We start from the raw sequence: 25,927 nt of genomic DNA, 5'->3' as shown, positions 1-25,927 counted from the left end.
AAAATCCATCAGCAAGTGAATGACCCCAAATAATTTTTTTAAATAAAATTCTAAAACACCAAACAAATTATTCTATATCGCCCAGAAATGCAGACGGTTCATAAAGGAGTCACTGGCGGATAAACATACACTTCTCCCTATAATTGCTGCCTGGAGAAAAGAAATGACATATTTCATATATCATTATGAAGTGTCCAACGTGGCTCTTCTTAAACAGAAACAAATGTGAGACACTGCCAAAAAAAAAAAAAAAAAAAAAAACTGAGAAGGAAAAGAGCAAGATTTTCTATGGATTGTTTTAAAACAGAATAGACAAATGTAGCAAATCTGACTTGGTCTTTCAGGTGGTTTTTGATGCTACCTGTGCTGAAGGTTAACCAGCACTCCTGTAGAACACTAAACAGTGTGTCAATTAATAAAATCAGCTCTGCTTCATCTGGTATATTTATTTGAATGTTTTAGTTGTAGTATATGGGGGAAAAAACATTTTAAAATATACCAAAAACATTGTTGGCCAAAATGATCCCAAGTATAATTCTAAATAAAAACCTATAACTACACATTGACCTGTCATTTATAGGTTCCTATTGTTATATAGTGAGCTTTGTATGTACATAGTACCGGTATACTGTTGCAGTGGAATTTATATGATTGTTAGCTCCTTGTTTGCAGTTTTTAACTTCTTTTCTTACTGAAATAAATCTTCAGACATGATGCTGCTATAATACAAGGTGTGCCAAGCGACTAAACTCAGCTCTGCTTTATCTGACAAACTCAGCCCTGCTGCATATAAACTTTCACATTGACAATGAAAAGGCAAGAATTAACTGGAGAATCCTAAGTAGGACCAGTGCAAGTCAATGCCACCACTAAGAAGTGGAGACAGTAATGTTGCCGGTATAGGAACCCCAATTTTAAGTTCTTCATTAAGTACAATGTGAAAGACAAAGTATCTTGTCTATGCTAAGAAAGACTAAGCTAGAATAAGACTCCTCGGGCTTCTGCACAGGGAGGAGCTGCCTTTGTTTGAAGTCCTTTTTTTTTCCTTTGGAGTCTATGTATGAGATTGGTATTGGTTAAAGGGCTGGACCAATGTTCCAACCTTAAAAAAAAGGAGAGAGTGCAAGATCCCAGGACCCCACCTCTCAAAGTGTAGGATAGATATAAAAGGGGACCCTATCCAGCTGGGATACAGTAGGAAGTTTCTGCTGGGGTCTGCACAGGAGATATACCACTAAACCTACCCCTGTATGACTAGGAACTAAGAAGATCTAGACAGGACCACAGAGAGTCTACATGTCTAATATCTAGACATGTTCAGCTTTGTGGATACAAGACTACTGCTAGTCATAGCAGCAACCATCCTAGCAGCAAAATGTCAAGGAGAAGATGATGGTGAGTGCAACTCTTATTAGCTACTCAAGTTTTGCATTGTCGTTTACATCACCAAGGACGGGTGCACCTAAAATGTCCACTTGATAGATGATACTGCTAAATGTCATAGTCATAAACACAAGTTTTGGATGTAAGCAACCTGTTCAGATATTTTAGATCCTGGTGCAATCCTGGGAGTTGTAGTTCTGCAGTTTTCCCAGAGCTACAGGTGCTAAGATACTTCTCAGAAGTTAATATTAGCAGTGATGAATATTAGTTCAGAATTGTAAATGAGAAATGATATTTAATGCATTGAGTGTTTGATAGGTTAAATGTATGTGGGGTCTGTGAAGGTGATGGGAGGGACTTGAGGGGTGGGCTTCTTCTTTATCCTCTTTTCCTGTATGAGTTAATGCATTATTTTTATTGAAAACATATTATCTCATGAGTTCCTTGAGTGTCCTGCTTGGAAATTGGGCTTGGGGGGATAGAAAGCTGCATCTGGCTTTCATTACATTCTGTTAACCTCATCAGGCGGGTGGAGGCGGGGGGGGGGGGGGTGTCTGGATAATAAAACATGGTAAGGAGTGATTCATTTGGGAACATTAACAGATTCCAGTATATAAAAGTCTAGACATAACTTCAGAACTTCAGCATCAGGATGCTAACTTAACATACTGGTCCAACATACTACTCTGCTGCCACCTGGTGGCAACTATGAGAACTTCAGGCAAGATGCAAAATCTACTGTCCTGTTAAACGAATCATAAGTGTTAATCATTTTACTGTTACCATTTCTTTATTTATTTGAATTTACCAATGGTAATTCACTGGTAATTCTGAAATGGAATGATGACATACAAAGCCTCATTTTTTTAATTCTTTTTCTTGTTTTTAATTTTATTAGTGTTTCATGGCATTATAAATTACTGCTCCCTAGTGGCAATAGGATGTATTACAATGACATGAATGGGTGTGGTTCAAAAAAAAAAAAAGTTTTGCAACTATTGTTTAATGGCCGCATGGGGTTTCTAAGTCATTATAGGATAGTTTTACGTCATTATATTTATGTATTATGTATTGTTAGATATTTTGTTTGCTATAATTTTTTAATATATATATATATATATATATATACACGTGTGTGTGTATAAATATATATATACATATATATACAATGTGTGTGTGTGTGTGTGTGAATATATATATATATATATATACATACACACATTTATATATATATTTTTCTTGAATTTTTATATTTTAACATTTGGATGTTTTTTTGTAACATGAGGCCATAAATGTATACATGTCACTTCTTTTCTGCCCCCTATTAACATTCCACTTGTACCTGAACATGTCTAATCCTGTACATCCCCATCTGCTTGAAGGCCACAGGTTCCGCCTCCAGCACAGGATCTCACCACCAGCCTCTACTCCCACCCAGAACATTTTCACCTTCTCAGATTCCCTTATTCCTCCTCCTTCTTCTCCTCCCTCTCAGTGCAAAATTATCCCCCTCTTTTGTCCCTCATGGAACAGTTATGATGCACATTGGTTTGGAAAAGACCCTAGCCTGGAAAACACAGATCTATTCCAAATATTTTGTTCTCCTTTCTCCTCCCACCCTCAGTATTTTTGGCAGCATACACCCTTGTCACTGAGCCTGGTTGATGGGAACCAGATGATTTTTTTTTTCTTCTGCTTCTTGCTTTTAATCCAGATGTGGTTGAAAAAGCCCAGCTGGACCCCCACCCCCACCACCCCCCCCGCCCCCCCCCCCCCCCCCCCCCCCCACACACACACACACACATCTGTATGTGAGATGAGTCAGGGACAGGACTCATCTCGGGTTAATTTGCATATGTATCAAATCAGGTTTTTTCCACAATAAAAGCACACAGATCTATGGGGACTGGTTATTGTGGATGTGCTAGCAGCGATCTAGCAACCAATGTCCTCAGCTCTATACCCTAAATTCCGGTGACAGGTTCCCTTTAACATGGTTGCTATAGATATGCTTCTTCACAGGTCAGATTTTATACTGACATTAGATGGTCAACTACTGATGTGTTCCACACTAGATGCAATATCTAAAATGGTTCTTAATTGATGTAATAAACCCTATGTTATGTTTTTGCAGCCAGCAATTCTGAATGTATCCATCGAGGTACTTATTATGGTGACAGAGAAGTATGGAAACCTGAACCCTGCTTGATCTGCGTATGCGACCACGGAAATGTTCTTTGTGATAATGTGACGTGTGAAGAGTCAGATGTCCCCTGCACAAATTCAGAAGTCCCATTCGGAGAATGCTGTGCAGTTTGCCATGACTATGACGGTAAGCAATTAAAGAAGATCTACTTTGTTTTTCAATGCATTGATATGAGGGGTTGTGGCCAATGTCGTGGCTTGAAGAACAGTAGACATTAGAACTTAAGACACCATCATTTGATTTTATTACAGACTTCTCCAATATATTAAAAGCAACAAAAAAAACATTATATACCCCTAGCTTGCTTGTATGTGCATAGCTGATAAATAGTATCTGAACTTTTTCTCTCTCTCTCTATCCAACAGTCCCACAATCTCAAGTTGAGGTGAGTCATGCTTTGGAGAACATCTGATGTATAATCTTCCATGTATTAACTCTTCTTGATTTATATTTGCATTGTTTTCCTAAACTTTCTAAATTTTCTTTACCAGGGTCCCAAGGGAGAGACCGGACTACAAGGAGAGAGGGTAAGTGTCAGAGTTTCGGCCTAGATTTTATAGCTGACCCTATCTTGCATCTCCTATAGACAACAATTGATGTATGTAATAAGCTGATGATCTTAATGACAAGGTTGAGGAACCTTGCCCTTTAAGCAGGTCCTTACCTGTAGGAGAGTCTAATTCTCTTAAGAAATCCCAAATGCACAGCTTAGAATTTCTATCATTCTATCAGTTACTTCATTCTGTCCAGACTCGTACCCTAAGACATTCCAGACTTTATGGGACAATAACTATGAGTAATTGGTTTTTCTGTTTACGGATGCTTGCTCTGTGATATCTTATTGCCTTCTAGTAATTAGGCACTTATGTTTTTTTTTTTGTTTTTTTTTTCAAAGGGCCCACCTGGCCCACCTGGCAGAGATGGCATTCCTGGACAACCTGGACTCCCAGGTCCCCCTGGTCCAGCTGGCCTTGGCAGCGGAGTAAGTGCTCCACTAGATCATACATTTTTATCTCCATTTTGGCAGACTAATGTTCAAGTCTAACTAAAGTATCTTTGTTTCTCCTCTACAGAACTTTGCTTCTCAAATGTCTTATGGTTATGATGAGAAATCTGCTGGTATCTCCATGCCTGGCCCAATGGTAAGAAGCCACCTGATTTCATTTCACAGTTGGCATGATAGAAACATGGAACATCTAGAATAAAGGAATGCCATAGGTTGCTCCATGGCACATTAAAGTATAGGTAGCTCCAATATTTTGTAGCTTATTTATACTGAAATCCAATAATAGAGTTTTTGGTATTTGAGGAGATGTAAACTCAACTTCTTTTTCTTTTCTTTTAGGGTCCAATGGGTCCCCGTGGTCCCCCTGGTCCTTCTGGCTCACCTGTAAGTATCTTCAGTTTATAGCTACACATTGCTGGTAGGCCTCATGCCACCAATGCTCTTTGAGCAGAACAGTGTGTAGAAATGATCTAACCTTGTACCATTTTTACTTCCACAGGGACCTCAAGGTTTCCAAGGACCCCCTGGTGAACCCGGTGAACCTGGTGCTTCTGTAAGTATATATTCACCCTTTAGACTTTGTGCCAAATTTTTGGATAAAATGGAAAAGGCTGTTTCCTCCTAAATCCTATGTGGCAAAATGGTACAAATCTAATGAGCCTCTTAATATACTTTGTTCCCAGTTGTATGCAATATGGCACTAAGGTAGATACTCATTTACTGTTTAGGCCTTATACACAGAAAGCCAGTAAGGCCCTAGTCCCACCAACTTTCATAATCAATGGTTGTACTGAAAACAGTATAAACCCCAATGGTGACCTTGCATTTATTTTGGGTTATATCTGCATTGAGATAGACCGAGATAGATTATGAAGGCCAACCTGACATACTGTAGAGCCCCTGCCATAGACAGTGTTGAAAAATCTTTGTATTAAGTGGACAACTAGATTTTATATGCCCAGTGGGATAGCACTTGAGCATAAAAATAAAAGTTTTACCCCTCTCTTTTAGGGTGCTATGGGACCCCGTGGACCCCCAGGACCTCCAGGAAAGAACGGTGAAGATGTAAGTATTGGAAACTTAAAAGGCCAATTTATTTTATTTGTATCCAAATAGGAGAGAAGGCACATTATAATTTGGAGGCATGCAACAGGCTTATGCATCTTTGTATAGTTTCATATTATAATGTCATTCAGAACTTGACTCAAATAATATTATTTGCTAAAGCTATAATGGCATCAGTGTAGTCCATGCATGAAGATCTTGCTCTTCTGCTGCTTGGCTCAGGTCTAAACCATGGGCTACATGATTACTATTAGTTATGTATCATAAGATCACAATGTAATGCTACTACCTCACAACCAATGTGACCTGCAAGTTAAGCAAGCGACATTATATTCGCAGAAATCCAAACCTGCTGGATTTCTACACTATCACATTCAAAATCATTAGGTGCAACTGGCAGCACAACAAGTTATTATGTAGCCCTAGCTAAAGTGTCACATTTTTGCATTCTAATATTCTAAACAAAAACATGTTCAAGTCTAAATCACTAGCTAAACTTTAAGAGGCCTTGAGTATTTTAGTACAAGGATAATGAATATACCAGGGAAGGATAACAAATTGGATCCACTGGTAGAATTTTGTAGGTTTCCTTTGTCAATAACTTGACATTTTTTTCCAATAGGGTGAAGCTGGCAAACCTGGCCGCCCTGGTGAGCGTGGACCCTCAGGCCCACAGGTAAGATTATTATACTATTATCATCATACTCCTTAAGGATTAAAATATAGCAACTTAAAGGTCTTCACTGGAGTTAACACGATAGTATGTGCACAAGTTCAAACTTCTGAGATATATCCATTCATAACAATATAATTCCTATAATTGTGAGATTAATTTAGTGTCTCTATTGGACATTATCCATTGGTTGTTAAGACACCATTAAGTCACTTGGGAGACATTATCCTATTTTCACTGTCTGCTGTTCTTCTGTACCTAATATTCTACCAATTACATTTTAGGGTGCTCGTGGTCTTCCAGGAACTGCTGGTCTTCCAGGAATGAAGGGACACAGAGTGAGTTCAATATGAAACCATCATCCAGATGCTTCATTGTCCTTTAAAACTAGTGCAAGATCTTACAATTCTTCTCCTTACATAGGGTTTCAACGGTCTTGATGGTGCCAAGGGTGATACTGGTCCTGCTGGCCCTAAGGTAGGATTATGCTTACATAGCAGCATGAGTAATGGCAGTATGGCCAAAGTCTTGAATATGGTGACCTAAATTAGTTCCATATCTGCTTTAGGGAGAACCTGGTGCCGCTGGTGAGAATGGAGCTCCCGGACAAGCGGTAAGTAGTATTTTTGGGAATAAGGAATAGGGAAGTTGATGGTGTTAGGGTTGTCAGGGCAACACAACTCAGATAATCAGGATATATGTCTCTTATCTGTATAGATAGAACACAGGTAATGGGTGACTGACCAGGCCATTAGTGGATCACTAGGTCCCAACAGCAATATGTTTTCTCTTATGTCCTAAATCTATACAGGACAAAAGTATTTGGTGATGATAAAAAAAATGCTTAGGTTAAATGGGAAATAGTAGAAAACAAGGTAACATCAGGTCGTATGGTCCAATAGATAGGGAATTTTGTTGTATCATTTATGGTTGGATTTTAATCTTGTCTTCTTGTTCAGGGTCCTCGTGGTCTCCCTGGTGAGAGAGGTCGCCCTGGCCCCTCTGGCCCAGCTGTAAGTACATTACATCTTCCCCTACAAAATCCTGATGTTGTACTCAAGAATTATCTAAGTGGTATTAATGGGAACCATTCCTTCTCTTCTGTAGGGTGCTCGTGGTAATGATGGCGCTCCTGGTGCTGCTGGTCCTCCTGTAAGTAGTCTTGGATAACTTTGAATAAATTTTATGATAGTCTTCATTTTTACAAATCTCACAGGAGCTAAGATCAAGCGTATGCGCTTATGCGCTTGTTTTGGTGTATCAGTCTCAGGACTCGGCCTCAGCAGTTACCACTGTTGAACAATTTCAGCACTTGACATGGAAGCAAATGTCCTCTACTGTGACTCACCAATGTATTTTTTTTTTCTACTAGGGTCCCACTGGCCCAAGTGGATCCCCTGGATTCCCTGGTGGTGTTGGCCCCAAGGTAAGAGTTCATACACCTGCAGATAACACAATAAAGGTATCAAATTTGAATCCATGTGTTATATAAAAGTTATATATACATTGCAGGTAGATTGTTAATTGAACTGAATAGTATACAGATTGAACTGAAGCCCAGTAGTGTACATCCCCCATATCCACCAATAATTATGGTCGTTATATGAAAAGTGGACACACTTGTCACATTATCCACATTTTAGAACACTAGATTTATGCACCACAGTGACCCATATTCTTTATCTCACAGGGTGATGCTGGTCCCCAAGGATCTCGGGGTTCTGATGGTCCACAAGGTGCTCGTGGTGAACCTGGTTCTCCTGGCCCAGCTGGTGCTTCTGGCCCTGCTGTAAGTGTCACTGGCATCTTCATACTAAAGATTCTGGAAACATCATCTGGAATACACTATTGACTAATGTGTTCTTTATTTTAGGGAAACCCTGGTACTGATGGTCAACCTGGTGCCAAAGGTGCCACTGTAAGTTTCCATAATAATGTATCAAGTTGTATCCCTCAGTAGAACCCACCTATAAATCTGTAGTATTGTCTACTCATCATTTTAATCTTTTACTACATCTTCCATATATTCTTGCTCTCACTAATAAGCTATGTTTCTTTCAATAATATAGGGTGCTCCTGGTATTGCTGGTGCTCCTGGTTTCCCTGGTGCCCGTGGTGCTCCCGGACCTCAGGGCCCTGGTGGTGCTCCTGGTCCCAAAGGTAACAATGTAAGTATAAAACTAAATATATGTCACCTTTTTAGCCTTTGGAATACATCTTCTGAAAAAGTCAGTTTTGTTACACGTATTTGCAATCACTTTGATTGTCTGTGCATAATTACATTAGTCTTGCATAAATGCTAAAGATAGCCTCTAATTTTAGTATAAGATCTAGGTTAATTCTGTTAAACATTGTCTAAAGTATTACATTATCTCTATTCTAGGGAGAACCTGGTGCCTCTGGAAACAAGGGCGAGCCTGGTGCTAAAGGAGAACCTGTAAGTATCTTGTTGATTTTATTTTGAACTGGTATCATGGGGGGAAACAAAATTCTCACCTTAATAATCTTCTTCAGGGCCCCGCTGGTGTTCAAGGACCCCCAGGTCCCTCTGGTGAAGAAGGAAAGAGAGGATCCCGTGGAGAACCCGGACCTGCTGGAGGTCCTGGACCTGCTGGCGAACGTGTAAGTGACTCACAAATTCTTCCAGGGCAATTTCACCATTTCATTTAGGACTTTGGTGACCCGATGTGAAAAATATATACTGACCTTTTCACATTCATTTACATATTTTCTCAGTTGATTCTCTATAGCATGTAAGTCCTACAAAAAGATTAGTATATAACCTACTATATGAGGCCAACAAAAAGATTAGTATGTAACTGGGAAATGTCTACCATGAAATTTCATTCTGAATCAACCCTTAGCAACTTTAATTGTAGGCACATACATCTGAATGCTTAGCATGTAAATAGCATCTATTTCTGGGTCATCATACCAAACAAGTATCAGTTGGTCTTCTGTGCTTTTATATATGCACAGTATATTGCAAAAATCACTTACACAAGATAATAATTGAGTCACTATTGTGGTATTCCACAATATATATTCCAGTTATATGAGATCAGACAACTACTATTAGTCTATCCTTTGGTTAAGAGAAGCCTAAAAATAAACATATCTTCAGAGTTACAGCCAAAAACGGTGGTCATTCCAATAGAAAGTATTGAAAGAAGTAATTTCTTAGGTGGGCCACTACAAGGTTACATGAAAGTGACATCATGTAAGTAATTTAGTGATGTCACTAGTTTCTGCTGAAATGATTGTCTTTATTTTATAAATATTGATCCAACCCACAAAGTTGCTACCTACCTTCATATGTCAATTTAAGAACAAGAATCTCAAATCCTGCTCACTCTTTAGCTTAACGGGGTCTTGCTAAAATGATTTATCACATATCCATAGGATAGGCAATAACTATCAGAGTGTTCCATTCAATTGTATTGGGCTGATATAGACAGCACACTGCCAGGCCAAGTGAATGGCGCGGTGGACAAACATGCATGTTAATGCTCCAATTCACAGAAAGGATCCAGCGAATCCTCAGGGAATCCAACATTCAGATACCCAATGATCTTGTATTTTTCACCTGCCCTGTAGATAGAATGATAAATAATTTTTGTGGGAATGATAGCATACACCTAATGTCATACAACTACTCAACTACTAATATTATTGTCTGAATATATAGATGTTCTTCAGATGAGATATTATATCCTTGGCCATTTACTTATAGCTTATTATACTCATTAAAGAGTAATGACCATATACATACAAGATAGGATAATGCCCATCTTGTCAATATTACTTCATGAAATTGGAGTAAAAAAATTATTGAATGATTGGCATGACTTGGTGGATCTCGGGCATTGTTTTGTAAAATAAAGGCCTACCATTAGATTGTGTCCTTTAATCAATCTTAATTATTTTGCATACCCTTTCAGGAAGGCTTGTTTGACTTTGTCTCTTTCCTTAACAGGGTGCCCCTGGTAGCCGTGGTTTCCCTGGTGCTGATGGTGCTTCTGGACCCAAGGTGAGACTTCTACTCCGTGGTCAACTTAATGTTGACATTCTTTGTGGTTATTACAGAAATGTATTTACTTTGAATGTACCACATGAAGGGACATATAAGACTCCATTGACAGTTGACTATCAACTACTATTACACATTGTATATGTTTGCTATACAATGTTCACTTGTTGCAGACATGATATTTTACTACTGTACTCTACTATAGCCAAATTCTAGACTCTTTAAATGACCTAAACATTTATTCCTTATCTAATCTAGGGTCCCCCTGGTGAGCGTGGTTCCGTCGGCCCTGCTGGTCCCAAAGGATCTGCTGGTGAATCTGGTCGCCCTGGTGAGCCTGGTCTTCCCGGTGCTAAGGTGAGAGATTATACCAGTACAAAAAGCCAGTATGGTCTCATATTAATAGAATAAATATATGAGTCTCAGTTTACCTGTAATTACAACTTAATCTCTCTATTCTATCATTATAGGGTCTAACTGGTAGCCCTGGTAGCCCTGGCCCTGATGGCAAGACTGGCCCTGCTGTAAGTTGCTATCCTTGCCTTCCATAATTTAATCTACCCTAGCTATACTTAACAATTATTGTGTTCAAACTTGTGATTTATTTTCCCTCCATGATATAGGGAGCCCCTGGTCAAGATGGTCGCCCTGGACCTCCTGGCCCACCTGGTGCTAGAGGCCAGTCTGGTGTAATGGGATTCCCTGGACCTAAAGGCGCTGCTGTAAGTGATTTTTTACATTTTATTATTGAGTTCCTTTCTTCACAGTTCTGACTGTTCTGTATAACATGCTTAATATATTTTGTTACTTCCATAGGGTGAGCCTGGAAAGTCTGGTGAGAGAGGTGTTGCTGGTCCTCCTGGTGCAGTTGTAAGTATCCTGATTGTTGTCCAATTATGGGCATAGTGAGTTGTCGTAAAACATAAACAAAATCAATAGTCAAACACAGAAATTGGACATGCTCATACAGTATCCCAGATATATCATCAAAGTTTACAGCTACTACCATCTCTATGGGAGCTTTGTACACATATCACTTTACCAATTAAGAGTAATTCTTAAGTATCTGCAGATATTATAAGTAAGTACCTACCCACACCATATATCAGTAACATATTAGGGGTCAGGCCAATTTTGCAAATAAATTAACTGAACAGTGGGTTGATATTCATAGATAGGTCTTCATTAATAATGAATTGTCCTGCCTCTTTTAGGGTGCCTCTGGCAAAGATGGTGAAGTTGGTGCTCAAGGTCCCCCTGGCCCTTCTGTAAGTATTATCATTTTTCACAAATGCTTACCACTATCCACTGAGTATTTGCTTCACAGTAGATGCAACCAGTGCTTCTATTCTTTTGTAGGGCCCCGCTGGAGAGAGAGGAGAACAAGGCCCCGCTGGTGCTCCTGGATTCCAAGTAAGTCATTTTTTTCATGATTCATAGTTACTAACTATCCTTAATTTCCAGGTCGGGAATGTATATGCACTGATTTTCATCACAGCCTTACATAAGAGCAGAGGTAGCACAACCTTATTTGCTCTTTGTGGTGGATGGTAATCATGTTTTGACCACTATCAGTAGTCATGAAATGATGGCAGTACCATGCAACCAATTTAGTTCAAAGTAATAGTCCTGGATATTATTATTTAGTTATTGACAACTATCTTGTACAATACACTTAACTATTGTAGCCATTCAGAAGAAACACAATATTTCAACTGTCATTTCAATTTGGTAGGGTCTTCCCGGATCTCCAGGTGCTCCTGGTGAGAGTGGCAAGCCCGGTGAACAGGTGAGGATATATATGCAAGATAACTGTTTTAAATATATATATATATATATATATATAGTTACATTGAGGATTAATATCAATCCTTTTCATCATAGGGTGTTCCTGGAGATGTTGGTCCTTCCGGTCCTGCTGGCCCAAGAGTAAGTATACATAAATGTCCAGCCATTGACTTTGTAACATCAAATAGTCAGCCCTTTGCTACTTGGTTATTGCAAAGAAATGGGTTAGTCTAGAATAGTAGGGTGCTATACCTGACTACCAAATATGCATTTTCTTCTTCTGCAGTGGAACATTTAGGTTCTGATTAGTAATACTAGGATATTCCTAGTATATAAATGTATGAACTCTAGTAAGACAGTCTAGTTCAGTGGTGGTGGACCTAGAGCACGGGTGCCAGAGGCAGCACTCAGAGCCTTCTCTGTGTGCACCCGCACCCTGGAAAAAGTCTATGGTGTACCAATATGCCTTAGGCTTTTCCTGCCATTTATCAGCGCAGGGCGTACTATGAACAGCACAGGCAGCGCATTGAATGTAGGCAGGTTATTATAGCTAAATGATGAAGTACATGGAACATATACTATATTGGACTGGAATATTCAGGTTAAATTGTCATGTTGGCACTTTGTGATAAATGACTGGGTTTTGGGTTGCAGATTGGGCACTTGATCTCTGAAAGGTTTACAATAACTGCTCTAGTTGGTACTTCAACTAAAAACAATTATTGTGTATGTATTATGCCTGCCATGATGACATGATTGTTAAATTTGAACATATGCTGATTATTCAACTAGGGTGAAAGAGGTTTCCCTGGTGAACGTGGTGCTCAAGGTCCTCCTGGCCCTCAGGGACCCCGTGGTTCTAATGGAGCTCCTGGTAACGATGGTGCTAAGGTGAGTTTACCTTCTCATGACCACAAATGGAAGGGAACAATTGCATCTTTATAGGGTTCAATAGTGGTTGGTTTGAAGGTAGCAGGACTCTACTTGTTGATAGTTATAGCAATTGTAGACATTTTTAGATACATAGTTGATGAGGTTAAAAAAAGACATAGGTCCATTAAGTCCAAAGTATAAGGCAGGATTCACATCTGCACTGTGAACTCCAGCACTCTGATCCTGTTACTATATCCAGCATCTATGTAAGCTTTCGGCTGGACAAAAAAATACTACATGCATTTTGTGTCCAGCTGAAACATACATGCCGAAAAACATCCGGATCCGCACCAAATCCCATTACAGTGAATGGGGATCCAGCAGTGCATGCCAGAACAGACTGCTGGAGTTTACTGAGCAGATGTGAACTCGGCCTAATCCTAATGTGTTGATACAGAGAAAAACAAAACCCCTCATGAGATGGCTACCAATTACCTCATATTTAGAGGAAAATTTCTTCCCAACTCAAAATATGGCAGTAAGAATAAATCCCTAGATCTACCAAATCTGGAGGATTCATTCGTTTTATGTAAAAACATAAAATGAAATTTGAAACATTAAAGGGATTGCCTCATCAAAAACATTGGTTGGATATCACTAGACTATGCCAGCGATATCAGATAGGTACAAGTCCCACTTCTATGTTCAGAATGGGACCCTTCAAGTTAGCGGAGAGAAGCTGTGCATGCACAGCTAATCTCCATTCAGTTCTGAAAATAGAGATAAGTTCGGGGCTCAGAGGTGGGACCCGCACCTATCTCACTTTGGTGGCATATCCTAGTGATATGCCTTCAAATTCCCAGATTACGAACCCCTTTAAAGACAAAACATTCAGATATCTTAGTGTGGAATATCAGAAAACCATTAAATGTTGTCAGACATGGGTAGTTTAGGCAGTTTACCTGATTTTAATGAGACATCCTGTTGACAAATGCTTAGCTCCTCATGTTTTCTTATCTTTTCCATATAGGGTGAAGCTGGTGCTCCAGGTTCTCCTGGTGGTCAAGGACCTGCTGGTCTTCAAGGAATGCCCGGTGAGCGTGGTTCTGCAGGTCTGCCTGGTGCTAAGGGTGACAGAGTAAGTTCAAATCCATGGTTAATGTCTACAATAAAATTTGAATATTGTAATTTTTTTATTTAATGATGTTTTCCTGTTCTTTCTACTATTCCATCTCTTATGTTGTTTCTAGCCTTTGTGATTGTCAATTTCATCTCTTAGAATAAAGTATCACATTATACTGTATTTCTCAATCCTTGAATTTCTCCACTACTCCTTTATGCAGGGTGATCAAGGAACTAAAGGAAGCGATGGTGCCCCTGGTAAAGATGGAGTTAGAGGTCTGACTGGCCCCATTGGTCCACCTGGCCCAGGTGGTGCTCCTGGTGACAAAGTAAGTGGTTTCTAACTAGGTGGCTACATAGAGTTTATCATGGCCAAAAACTGATATAAAAGGGCTTCAACCATCTCATTAAGTGATGACATATTGATAGTATATGTCATCCCTTAATGATTTGAGGAGATCCTGGGAATGAAAGGGACACAGCACTAGTAGCACTGCATCCCCTTCTAATTTTCCATGTTTCTGGACAAAAAGTTGGTCTGCCCTACAGATTACCACCAAACCAATTTTTTCACCATGGTATATTTCCTATAATTAAATAATTTTAATATTAAGGATATACACCACCTATCCTGTGTCCATTATTGGGTTCCACCAGTGGACCATAGTTATACTATTCAAAATTCACCACTGAAAATGACCACTTATTCTTCTGTACAGGGTGAAGCTGGTCCTGCTGGCCCTTCTGGCCCCACTGGTGCCCGTGGTGCTCCCGTAAGTATCTTCTTCAAATATCATTTCACCACCATTTTCAAGATCAAGCACACAATGTCCTATGCCAATGGTCTACTTATTTCTATCATAGGGTGAACGTGGTGAGACTGGTCCTCCTGGCCCTGCTGGATTCGCTGGTCCTCCTGTGAGTATTCTAGATTTATTTCTGTTCTTGCACACATCAAAATATTATTGCCACCATTGTCAGCAGATAGATACTCTTACTTACTTCAAGACCCACCAAGCGTTCACAATTTTATGCAAACTAATTTGCTAGATATTATTATATCTTTGGTAGTACTTATATCATAGGTCCTAACCTCATCTGTTAATTGTCATTGTCAAATTATTGCGGCCTAAAGGTTTGGCCCTTCCTCAGAACTGATACTAAATTAAATTAGTCAACCGCCTATTAGGATAACTGCTTGCATACAAACCAAGTGACAGCCACAGAAATGTAGACTTTACCAAGCTACTACTTATTGCTACTAGTTATCTGTACTTGTCTCTTTTTAGGGTGCTGATGGTCAACCTGGTGCCAAGGGTGAACAGGGAGATACTGGTCCCAAAGGTGATGCTGGTCCTCCAGGCCCTGCTGGTCCCACTGGTGCTCCCGGCCCTGCTGTAAGTTCATGTGTAGATCCATAAATCAGATGAAGTAATTATTATCCATAATATCTGTAAATTAATGCCAATATGTGTGCTTTTCTTTATTCAGGGTGCAATTGGTGCTCCTGGTGCCAAAGGTGCTCGTGGTACTGCTGGACCTCCTGTAAGTTTGAGTATTCCTTAAATCCATTGATAATTTTTTTTTTAACTCAACAGTTCTCTGATCTGTAAAAATACATACTGGGGTTAGGTATTGGGTTCAATATAATATTTTAGCCACTAATAATTTGTTTTAACCAAATTTCCTGATCTGTGACTTTCCTTTTTGTAGGGTGCTACTGGTTTCCCTGGTGCTGCTGGACGTGTTGGACCCCCTGGCCCCTCTGTAAGTATCCCCTTTGGGCTCTTTACCCGCATTTAACAACTACATATAGAAATGGATACATAAATGTTACAAATGTCTATGGACCTCACAAACACTGTATACTGTAGCACTAGTGATACAAAGGATGTGGACATGCTTCAAAGTACCTTTCTCATCTTTAGGGCAATGCTGGACCTCCCGGCCCATCAGGCCCCTCTGGAAAGGAAGGACAAAAAGGACCCCGTGGTGAGACTGGCCCAGCTGGACGTTCTGGTGAACCTGGAGCTGCTGGACCTCCTGGACCTCCTGGCGAGAAAGGTTCTCCTGGTAGCGATGGCCCTGCTGTAAGTATATTTTAAATGTACTTTCTGCCCTTATTTATGATGCAACAAAAATGAAGGCCTTCGTGGAAACTTGGAAAGTACTACAGGTTTTTTCCTAAGGTGTACCTACCCCTCAGTGTACCATATATGCCCTTCCATAAAGTACCAACATGGGCCAGACCATAATGCGTAGTGATATATGTAAAAATTAATAGTTTTTTTCTTTGGTGGCATTGTTCAAATACATATTTCTAAAACTTACCTGATTTTGACTTTGTAGGGTGCCCCTGGTATTCCCGGACCTCAAGGTATTGCTGGAACCCGTGGTACCGTTGGTCTTCCAGGACAGAGAGGAGAAAGAGGTTTCCCTGGTCTTCCTGGACCCAATGTGAGTATTATATTGACATAGAATGAAACACATCAATAGTACATTAAGATTTTCATTTCTTGTTAGACCAGAACATGGGCAGTGATTCTCCATGTTATTGTACATAACATATATGAAAACTTACAGTGCTTCGAAATTAATATATTCTATGAAAAATGGAGACAACATTTCAGACATAGTATCTCGCAGTATAATTGTAACTCATTTTACAATAAAGCATAGAGAAATACAAGGTTATAACCCTCACAACACACACCATAATTGAATAGATACCTACACACACATCATTGAGGGCTATGTAATATTACTTATTTAATTTCTTCTCTCTTTTACCTTACGTTTTAGGGTGAACCTGGCAAACAAGGTCCAGGTGGTCCAAGTGGTGAACGTGGTCCCCCAGGTCCTTCTGGCCCACCAGGCTTAGCTGGACCTCCTGGTGAATCTGGTCGTGAAGTAAGTATTACATAATATCAGTTAATTTAAGCATTTCTAGAATGAACACTCTTACATCTCCACCAACATCCTCTGTACTATTTCTTGTCCATTGATCCCCTAATTCAGTATTTGCCACTGTATGATAAGTTTAGTAAAGTTCCACCTAGAATCATATAGAAATCAGGAACGCTGGGCACTACAGTCAATACCACACAGTCAATCTGTTTAATGAAAACCCACTCTGACTTAGTCAGTATACATAAGAAGGTTTCAGTAGTAAAAAAAAAATGCAGTTCACCACATAACATCGCTAGCCTGGACAGTTGATAAGAGCCACCAAAAATGAAGAGCTGTCTCTTCTTCAGAGTTGTCATAATTATACCAAGAACCATGGAGAAAAAAATGACTTAGCTTCTACTGGTCCAAACATATAGTCTGTTCTTCAACTTTAGGGCTCTCCTGGAAATGAAGGTGCCCCTGGTCGTGACGGTTCTGCTGGAGCCAAGGTAAATATCACCAATATAGCAATATTTAGTTTAGTTAACTTTGTGTGATAAAAATGGTGCCCTAACTTAATCATTTCTTCCCCTACAGGGTGACCGTGGTGAGTCTGGACCTGCTGGTCCTCCTGGCGCTCCTGGTGCCCCTGGTGCTCCTGGCCCAGCTGGCCCTGCTGGAAAGAATGGCGATCGTGGTGAGACTGTGAGTATGCCCTTTATTGGACTCCCAATAAACTTCCAACTTACATACTATTTAGGTAGTGCTACCTATATTGACGGACTACTGGTGCTAGTTTATGTTTTGGTCATTTGTAATACATACATTTTAGAAGTAGGCCATATATGTATTGATTAGGCCACAGAATGTATTACTTGTTAAGAGGGTGCCCTGTTACAGATGTAGTATGAGAGCCTAGGAATTTCAAGGTGCATCTATAAATCTAAGAGCATTAATTTGACAATGGTTATTGGTTACAAAAATTGCCATCTTATTATTAAAAGTTGCTAAATGTAGCTCAGTTTACATCTCTGTAATGTGTTGTTTCCCTTCCTGTTTTAATACTAATTGCCCTTAAAGGAGTTATTCAAGTTTTTAAAACTGATGGCCCATCCTTAGGATAAAACATCAATTTTAGATTGATGCAGGTCCGATTCTTAACAATTTCCCTGATCAGCAATTTGTAGGGTTTACAGTGCCCAGGCGAGAGCTGCAGCCCCTTCAAACAGATTACCTGCAGGGTGCTGAGAGTCAGAACATCACCGATTTCATATTGAACATCCCAGTAGTAGTTATGTTGCACCTATAATCCATTCAATTCAGGCCCATTCATTACATGTCGGGAAGGATTTCAACCCACAAAGTCAAGCAACACTATTCTCATATAATGTCATGCAGTCTGCTACCCAGACGTAAAAATATAATGCTTGATGTCAAGCTTTGAAGATTCTAACTCACTAGATATATCCCTGATTTCTTTGTGTTTTTCTTTCTTAGGGTCCCGCTGGTCCTGCTGGTCCCGCTGGCCCTGCTGGTGTTCGTGGTCCTTCTGTAAGTAGTCCTTCTCTGTCCACCAGCTATTATATTTAGCACTTTTCATACACACATTTCTGATCGCCAATATTTGTCTATATTTTCTATTTTTAGGGACCCCAAGGCGCACGTGGAGACAAGGGTGAGGCTGGTGAACAAGGAGAAAGAGGCATGAAGGGACACAGAGGATTCAACGGTATTCCAGGACAACCTGGTCCACCTGTAAGTATAGGATACATTTCAGAGTTTATTACAGCTAATCCTTTCTAAGTCTTAAACCCTGTAGCTAGTGTTTCATTTACTTATAACCAATCTCTGTTTCAGGGACACTCTGGTGAACAAGGTCCTTCTGGAGCTAGCGGTCCCGCTGGTCCAAGAGTAAGTATTATTTTCTAGCACTTCACCATCAGCACAGGAAATATAATCTGTGATGGCAAGATATGTGCTATGTACTTAAAGTTCATATGATTAACTGTATGGCTTATAAATTGTAGGGTCCACCTGGAGCTTCTGGCAACCCTGGAAAGGATGGTGCTAATGGTCTGCCTGGTCCCGTTGGTCCTCCTGGTCCACGTGGTCGTACTGGTGATGTTGGTCCTGCTGTGAGTATCCTTATTTCTTTCTTAACTGTAGTCAAATTATAATGGTCATACAATTTTCCCTTGACTAAAACTTTCTTGACTCCTGTAACATATTCTAGGGTCCCCCTGGACCTGCTGGTGCCCCTGGTCCTCCTGGCCCCCCAAGTGGTGGATTTGATTTCAGCTTCATGCCCCAGCCACCTCAGGAGAAATCTCACTACCGTGCTGATGATGCCAACGTTATGCGTGACCGAGATCTTGAGGTAGACACCACCCTAAAGAGCCTCAGCAAACAGATTGAAAACATCCGCAGTCCAGAGGGTACCAGAAAGAACCCTGCCCGCACCTGCCGTGACCTGAAGATGTGCCATTCTGACTGGAAGAGCGGTAAGTCTAGAAACTAACCATATATACATGTATCTTGACCTATCATATGCATATATTCTCTGAGAAAAAGTTTTTTTTTCTTATTTCATATTAGTATATTTATAATTTTTTGACACAGGTGAATACTGGATTGACCCCAACCAAGGCTGCACTCTTGATGCCATCAAGGTCTTCTGCAACATGGAGACTGGAGAGACCTGTGTGTATCCCACTCAATCCACAGTTCCACAAAAGAACTGGTACACTAGCATGAACGCACGTGATAAGAAGCATGTCTGGTTCGGAGAGACAATGAGTGAAGGATTCCAGGTAAGTAGGAGCATAATACAATTCAATGGATTATAGTAGGCCCATAAAATGTGTTCTAAAACAATGGTACACCAATCAAGAAGCATAATAACCCTATATAACTTTCCTATTCATAGTTTGAATACGGCAGCGAGGGATCTGACCCAGCTGATGTTGCCATCCAACTTACCTTCCTCCGTCTCATGGCCACTGAAGCTTCTCAGAACATCACCTACCACTGCAAGAACAGCGTGGCTTACATGGACCAAGAAACTGGCAACCTAAAGAAGGCCCTTCTCCTCCAAGGCTCCAACGAAATTGAAATCAGAGCAGAGGGCAACAGCCGCTTCACATACAGTGTCACAGAGGATGGTTGCACGGTAAGTAAAAGTCTGAGAGGACTTTTACTTACTTGTGTCAAAGAATTCTAAAATGTTATCCATTCTATTCCTGAAACTAGTATTCTGTTGGATTCATTACACTATATTATTACCTTGTACTACACCCGGTTCTATCTGAACATCCTATGTTATTTGCTTCTATAATATACTAATGATCCTTATTTCTTCCACAGCAACACACAGGAGAATGGGACAAGACCGTCATTGCATACCAGACATCAAAGACATCACGTCTGCCCATCATTGATGTTGCACCCATGGATATTGGAGCTGCCGACCAGGAATTCGGAATTGAGATCGGGCCAGTCTGCTTCGTGTAAAAACAAAAGACAAATTCCAGGACAGGAGAATATCTCATGCGGACTTGAAATTGTTGTTCCTCTCATCTCTAAAACTTTTCTTGTTTCCATAAGCATTACACGAAAAAACAAACAGATAGCCATGCTTTGAAGAACATCTCTCAAAGGACAGACCATGCCCGTGTAGTTGTGTTCACGGGATGGAGATTTATCACCTCTCCCAATATCTGTGCCCCTGCTTATATTGGCCTTCCCAGAACCCTGAAGATGTCCTTTTCCCTTTGGAAAACAAAAGGAAATTATGACTGTCCTCGGATTTGAGATGATGAGATTGTTGGATCAATGATCCTAAAGTGAAGAGGAGTAAACAAGATCAATTCATGTAATGCACCTTTTTTTAAGAAAATGATTTTTTTTTTGTTTTTCATTTGTTCAGGTGGCAAAAAAATAAATATGAAAAAATTAAATTGAAGGTGTGTGGAGAGTGTTTTGGCATCATGAAAGACTTGGGTTTTGTCCTCTGGGTGTGAGTGTCTCCTTTCACTTCTTCTCCATCATTTCTTGAAGTTTCTTCTCCATGCTAAGCATCATCCTTATCATACTGAAGGCCCCATAAATGGTTCTTCCAGTATTATAAGGGTGAACAGTGTAGAGTATTAATGTGTGTTTTTATTTCCTGAGACTACCTCACTGTTTTTTCTCATTCATTTGGTGCTAAGGTCTCACTGCGTCTTTAATGGTCTTCTCCACAATAGCTTCAGTTTTCGGTGCTAAGCAATAGAAGGGATCTATTGTCCATATTTATCCCCTGACCCTGCCTCAATTAAAGGTGCTATTTTCTTCCCGTCTTATCTCTTTTAAACCCATTTCCCGTGAACACAAGGTCAAAAGGTCCTGTCTGTATTGGTGTAATTCTCACCTTTTTGTTTTGCTTCGTCCTCTTTGTCTTGACCATTGCTTCTTCTTGTTTTCCTCCTTCCTTCTTCTTTTCCAACTTTTTGTCCAAACCAAAACTAGACAGTGATACTATGGGGTTTGAACTGAAAAAAAAAAACAAGCAAACGGATCTGTACCTGTTTTGTAATTGTATAATAATTTGAGATGTTTTAATTATTTTGATTGCTGAAATAAAGCATGTGATATGGTCCAAAACAGTCAATGTGATGGTCCTTCTCTGTCCAATACTGAAAATTACCCCATGAACTCTAAACTGATTATAGATGTAGCAACTGAAAGTAAGGAAGTGATAAGAGATAATATTAATCTACTGAGAGTTTACTTATGACTTATACATCTTAAGTAGTCAAGGGAAAAGTTTTTCAAATACTCAGTGCATTTGGAAATTTTTCAGACCCTTTCATTTTTTTACATTTTGTTATATTGCAGCCTTGTGCTAAAATAAAAAATATAACGTTTTCCCCTAACAATTTGCACTCAATCCCCCTAATTGATAAAGTGAAAACAAAATTATAGAAATATTTTCAAATTTATTACAAAGGAAAAAATAAAATTTCACATGCACATAAGTATTCCGAAACTTTGTGATGACACTTGAAATTTAGCTTTGGGGATCTCATATTTCTGTTAATCTTCTTTGAGATGTTTCTACACCTTGATTGAAGTCCACCTGTGGTAAATTCAGTTTATTGGGCATGATTTGGAAAGACACACCACTGTCTATATAAGGTCTCACAGCTGAAAAATTCAGAGCAAAAACCAAGGCACAAGGAGGAAAAGACTGCCTGTAGAGCCCAGAGGCATGAGTGTGGATGCACAGGTCTGGAGAAGGATATAAAAATGTCTGTGGCACTGAATGGAGGAAGTTTGGAACAACTAGGTCTCTTCCTAGAGCTGGCTGCTCCACCAAACTAATTAATGGGTGGGAGAAGGGCCTTAGTAAAAGAGATGACCAAATACCCAATGGTCAGCTCCAAAGATCCTGTGTAAAGATAGGAGAAACTTCTATAAAGGTCAACCATCACTGCAGCATTCTAGCATTCCATCTGGGCTTTATTGAAAAGGGACCAGAAAGAAGCCTCTCATCAGTAAAAGACACATGAAAAAATAGAAACCATGATTGAACTTTTTGACTTCAATTCTAAGCATCATGTTTAGAGAAAATCAGACACTGTCCGAAACCATCCCTACACTTAAGAATGGTGGTAACATCCTGTAGTGGAGGTGTGTTTCACTGGCTGGGACAAGGAGACTAGTTCACCTTCAAACAAGGCAATGATTCTAAGCACAGAGCCAAAACAACACAGGAGTGGCTTAGGGACAACTTTGTGAATGTCCTTGAGTGGCCCAGCCAGAGCCTTGTCTTTAACCCAATTGATCATCTCTGGAGAGACCTGAAAATGGCTGTCCACCGATAGTTCCCATCCATCCTGGCAGAGCTTGAGAGGATCTGCAATAAAGAATGGCAAGAAATCCCAGAATTCAGGTGTGCAAACATAACCATAACCATGAAGACTAGAGGCTGTAATCGCCGCCAAAGGTGTTTCAACTAAGTCCTGAGTAAAGGGTCTGGATACTTATGCAATATTTTCATTTTATATTTTCAATAAATTAGCAAAGATTTCTAAAATTCTGTTTTCACTTTCTCATTATAAGGTATTGACTGCAGAACAATGGTGAAAAAGTAGAAGTTTTTTTTATTAAGGCTGCAACATAACAAAATGTGAAAAGTAAAAGAGTCTGAAGACTTTCTGAATGCACTGTAGACTAAATGGTCATCTGATGTTTTATGTTCAATCTTGGGATGTCAGTGTCCATCAAGAAAATGGCATTACTCTCTATTCCCCTGGCACCATTGAGAAAAACTGAGCTATCACCAGAAATGCCACCGTTTCAATGGACTTGAAATCAACAAGCAGATATAACAATATTGCTCTCAAGAGAATCAACTCCAAAAAATAGAAGCCATCATTCACTCCTTGGCTTTGTGAAAGATATTAAAAGGTTTTCCGGGAATTAGATATTGATGACTTATACTCAGGTCATCAATATGAGATCAGTGGGGGTCTGACTCTCAGCACCCACCAGCACTGAAAATTGTACTGTGGACAGAAGGCTCAATCCACTGTGTAGATTATGGCACTGGCATACTGCATTTTAGCCAGTCAAGGCCACTACACAGTGGAGTGAACCTTCTGCTTCCAGCTCCACCCACTGTAAAGTTTCCAGCACCAGTAGCTTCTCAAAACAGCTGACTGGTAAAGGTGCCAGGTGTCAGACCCCACCGATTTGATATTGATGACCTATTCTGAAGAGTCCCAGAACACCCAATTAAGTAGGTTCAGTCTGCAAGACTTTATAGATCGTCTTTAGATTTACATAATGATATGTCATGGCCATAAACAAAAGTTAATAAATTGCAGGTTTATATAGCTGAATGCCAATAATTTGCCATTAAATTAACAGTATGCTAAAGATTCTATGCTCATGAAGGCATTATCTTTCTGCTGCAAGTAGTTTCCATTCCAGTTTGTTTAGAATCAGAGGAAGACAAGAAACCGCTCCCTATTCATCCTTGATAATCTGAATGTTTAAAGGGTTTCTGTCACCCTAATTTTGGCTATTAAACAGGCTGACATTATAGGTGTGAAAATGTCGCCTGAATTTAATTCTGCATTTCTCTTATTTAAGTATACCCCTGTTTTTGTGTAATTTTAACTTTTATTATATGCAAATGAGCCTCTAGAAGCAGGGGAGTAGTTGAAATGAGGTGGGCGAACGGAGCCTCTAGGAGCAGGTGCAATGCCACCCCTGCTCCTAGAGGCTCATTTGCATATACAGGGAGTGCAGAATTATTAGGCAAGTTGTATTTTTGAGGATTCATTTTATTATTGAACAACAACCATGTTCTCAATGAACCCAAAAAACTCATTAATATCAAAGCTGAATATTTTTGGAAGTAGTTTTTAGTTTTAGCTATTTTAGGGGGATATCTGTGTGTGCAGGTGACTATTACTGTGCATAATTATTAGGCAACTTAACAAAAAACAAATATATACCCATTTCAATTATTTATTTTTACCAGTGAAACCAATATAACATCTCAACATTCACAAATATACATTTCTGACATTCAAAAACAAAACAAAAACAAATCAGTGACCAATATAGCCACCTTTCTTTGCAAGGACACTCAAAAGCCTGCCATCCATGGATTCTGTCAGTGTTTTGATCTGTTCACCATCAACCCTGCGTGCAGCAGCAACCACAGCCTCCCAGACACTGTTCAGAGAGGTGTACTGTTTTCCCTCCTTGTAAATCTCACATTTGATGATGGACCACAGGTTCTCAATGGGGTTCAGATCAGGTGAACAAGGAGGCCATGTCATTAGATTTTCTTCTTTTATACCCTTTCTTGCCAGCCACGCTGTGGAGTACATGGACGCGTGTGATGGAGCATTGTCCTGCATGAAAATCATGTTTTTCTTGAAGGATGCAGACTTCTTCCTGTACCATTGCTTGAAGAAGGTGTCTTCCAGAAACTGGCAGTAGGACTGGGAGTTGAGCTTGACTCCATCCTCAACCCAAAAAGGCCCCACAAGCTCCCCTCCACCTTGCTGGCGTCTGAGTCGGACTGGAGCTCTCTGCCCTTTACCAATCCAGCCACGGGCCCATCCATCTGGCCCATCAAGACTCACTCTCATTTCATCAGTCCATAAAACCTTAGAAAAATCAGTCTTGAGATATTTCTTGGCCCAGCCTTGACGTTTCAGCTTGTGTGTCTTGTTCAGTGGTGGTCGTCTTTCAGCCTTTCTTACCTTGGCCATGTCTCTGAGTATTGCACACCTTGTGCTTTTGGGCACTCCAGTGATGTTGCAGCTCTGAAATATGGCCAAACTGGTGGCAAGTGGCATCTTGGCAGCTGCACGCTCGACTTTTCTCAGTTCATGGGCAGTTATTTTGCGCCTTGGTTTTTCCACACGCTTCTTGCGACCCTGTTGACTATTTTGATTGTTCGATGATCACGCTTCAGAAGCTTTGCAATTTTAAGAGTGCTGCATCCCTCTGCAAGATATCTCACTATTTTTGACTTTTCTGAGCCTGTCAAGTCCTTCTTTTGACCCATTTGGCCAAAGGAAAGGAAGTTGCCTAATAATTATGCACACCTGATATAGGGTGTTGATGTCATTAGACCACACCCCTTCTCATTACAGAGATGCACATCACCTAATATGCTTAATTGGTAGTAGGCTTTCGAGCCTATACAGCTTGGAGTAAGACAACATGCATAAAGAGGATGATGTGGTCAAAATACTAATTTGCCTAATAATTCTGCACTCCCTGTAATAAAAGGTAAAATTACACGAAAAGGGGGGCATACTTAAATAAAAGAAATGCAGAGTTAAATTCAGGTGACATTTTCACATCTCTAATGTCAGCCTGTTT

The 25,927-nt window shown here is 40.0% G+C and overlaps 1 protein-coding gene across 1 annotated transcript; it reads left to right on the top strand.

Annotated features, from left to right (window-relative positions):
- The first annotated feature begins 1,182 nt into the window (after positions 1–1,182).
- COL1A1 (collagen type I alpha 1 chain) lies at positions 1,183–21,678 on the top strand. Its single transcript, XM_044296317.1, has 51 exons — positions 1,183–1,395; positions 3,518–3,715; positions 3,955–3,974; positions 4,081–4,116; positions 4,485–4,571; positions 4,663–4,731; positions 4,935–4,979; positions 5,095–5,148; positions 5,607–5,660; positions 6,283–6,336; positions 6,618–6,671; positions 6,757–6,810; positions 6,902–6,946; positions 7,293–7,346; positions 7,441–7,485; positions 7,706–7,759; positions 8,024–8,122; positions 8,207–8,251; positions 8,403–8,501; positions 8,717–8,770; positions 8,848–8,955; positions 10,310–10,363; positions 10,622–10,720; positions 10,834–10,887; positions 10,987–11,085; positions 11,180–11,233; positions 11,578–11,631; positions 11,723–11,776; positions 12,099–12,152; positions 12,248–12,292; positions 12,944–13,042; positions 14,055–14,162; positions 14,368–14,475; positions 14,866–14,919; positions 15,011–15,064; positions 15,436–15,543; positions 15,638–15,691; positions 15,860–15,913; positions 16,075–16,236; positions 16,496–16,603; positions 16,949–17,056; positions 17,491–17,544; positions 17,633–17,740; positions 18,533–18,586; positions 18,683–18,790; positions 18,893–18,946; positions 19,063–19,170; positions 19,269–19,536; positions 19,655–19,845; positions 19,962–20,204; positions 20,399–21,678. The coding sequence occupies exons 1-51, from the start codon at positions 1,314–1,316 to the stop codon at positions 20,543–20,545; spliced, it is 4,329 nt and encodes a 1,442-aa protein (XP_044152252.1). The 5' UTR covers positions 1,183–1,313; the 3' UTR covers positions 20,546–21,678.
- Positions 21,679–25,927: the final 4,249 nt, after the last annotated feature.

The sequence above is a fragment of the Bufo gargarizans genome, chromosome 6 (assembly GCF_014858855.1).
Source record: "Bufo gargarizans isolate SCDJY-AF-19 chromosome 6, ASM1485885v1, whole genome shotgun sequence".
NCBI classification, from domain to species: Eukaryota; Metazoa; Chordata; class Amphibia; order Anura; family Bufonidae; genus Bufo; species Bufo gargarizans.
Note: the sequence above shows the minus strand (reverse complement) of the source record. Positions and strands in the feature narration are given on the sequence as shown.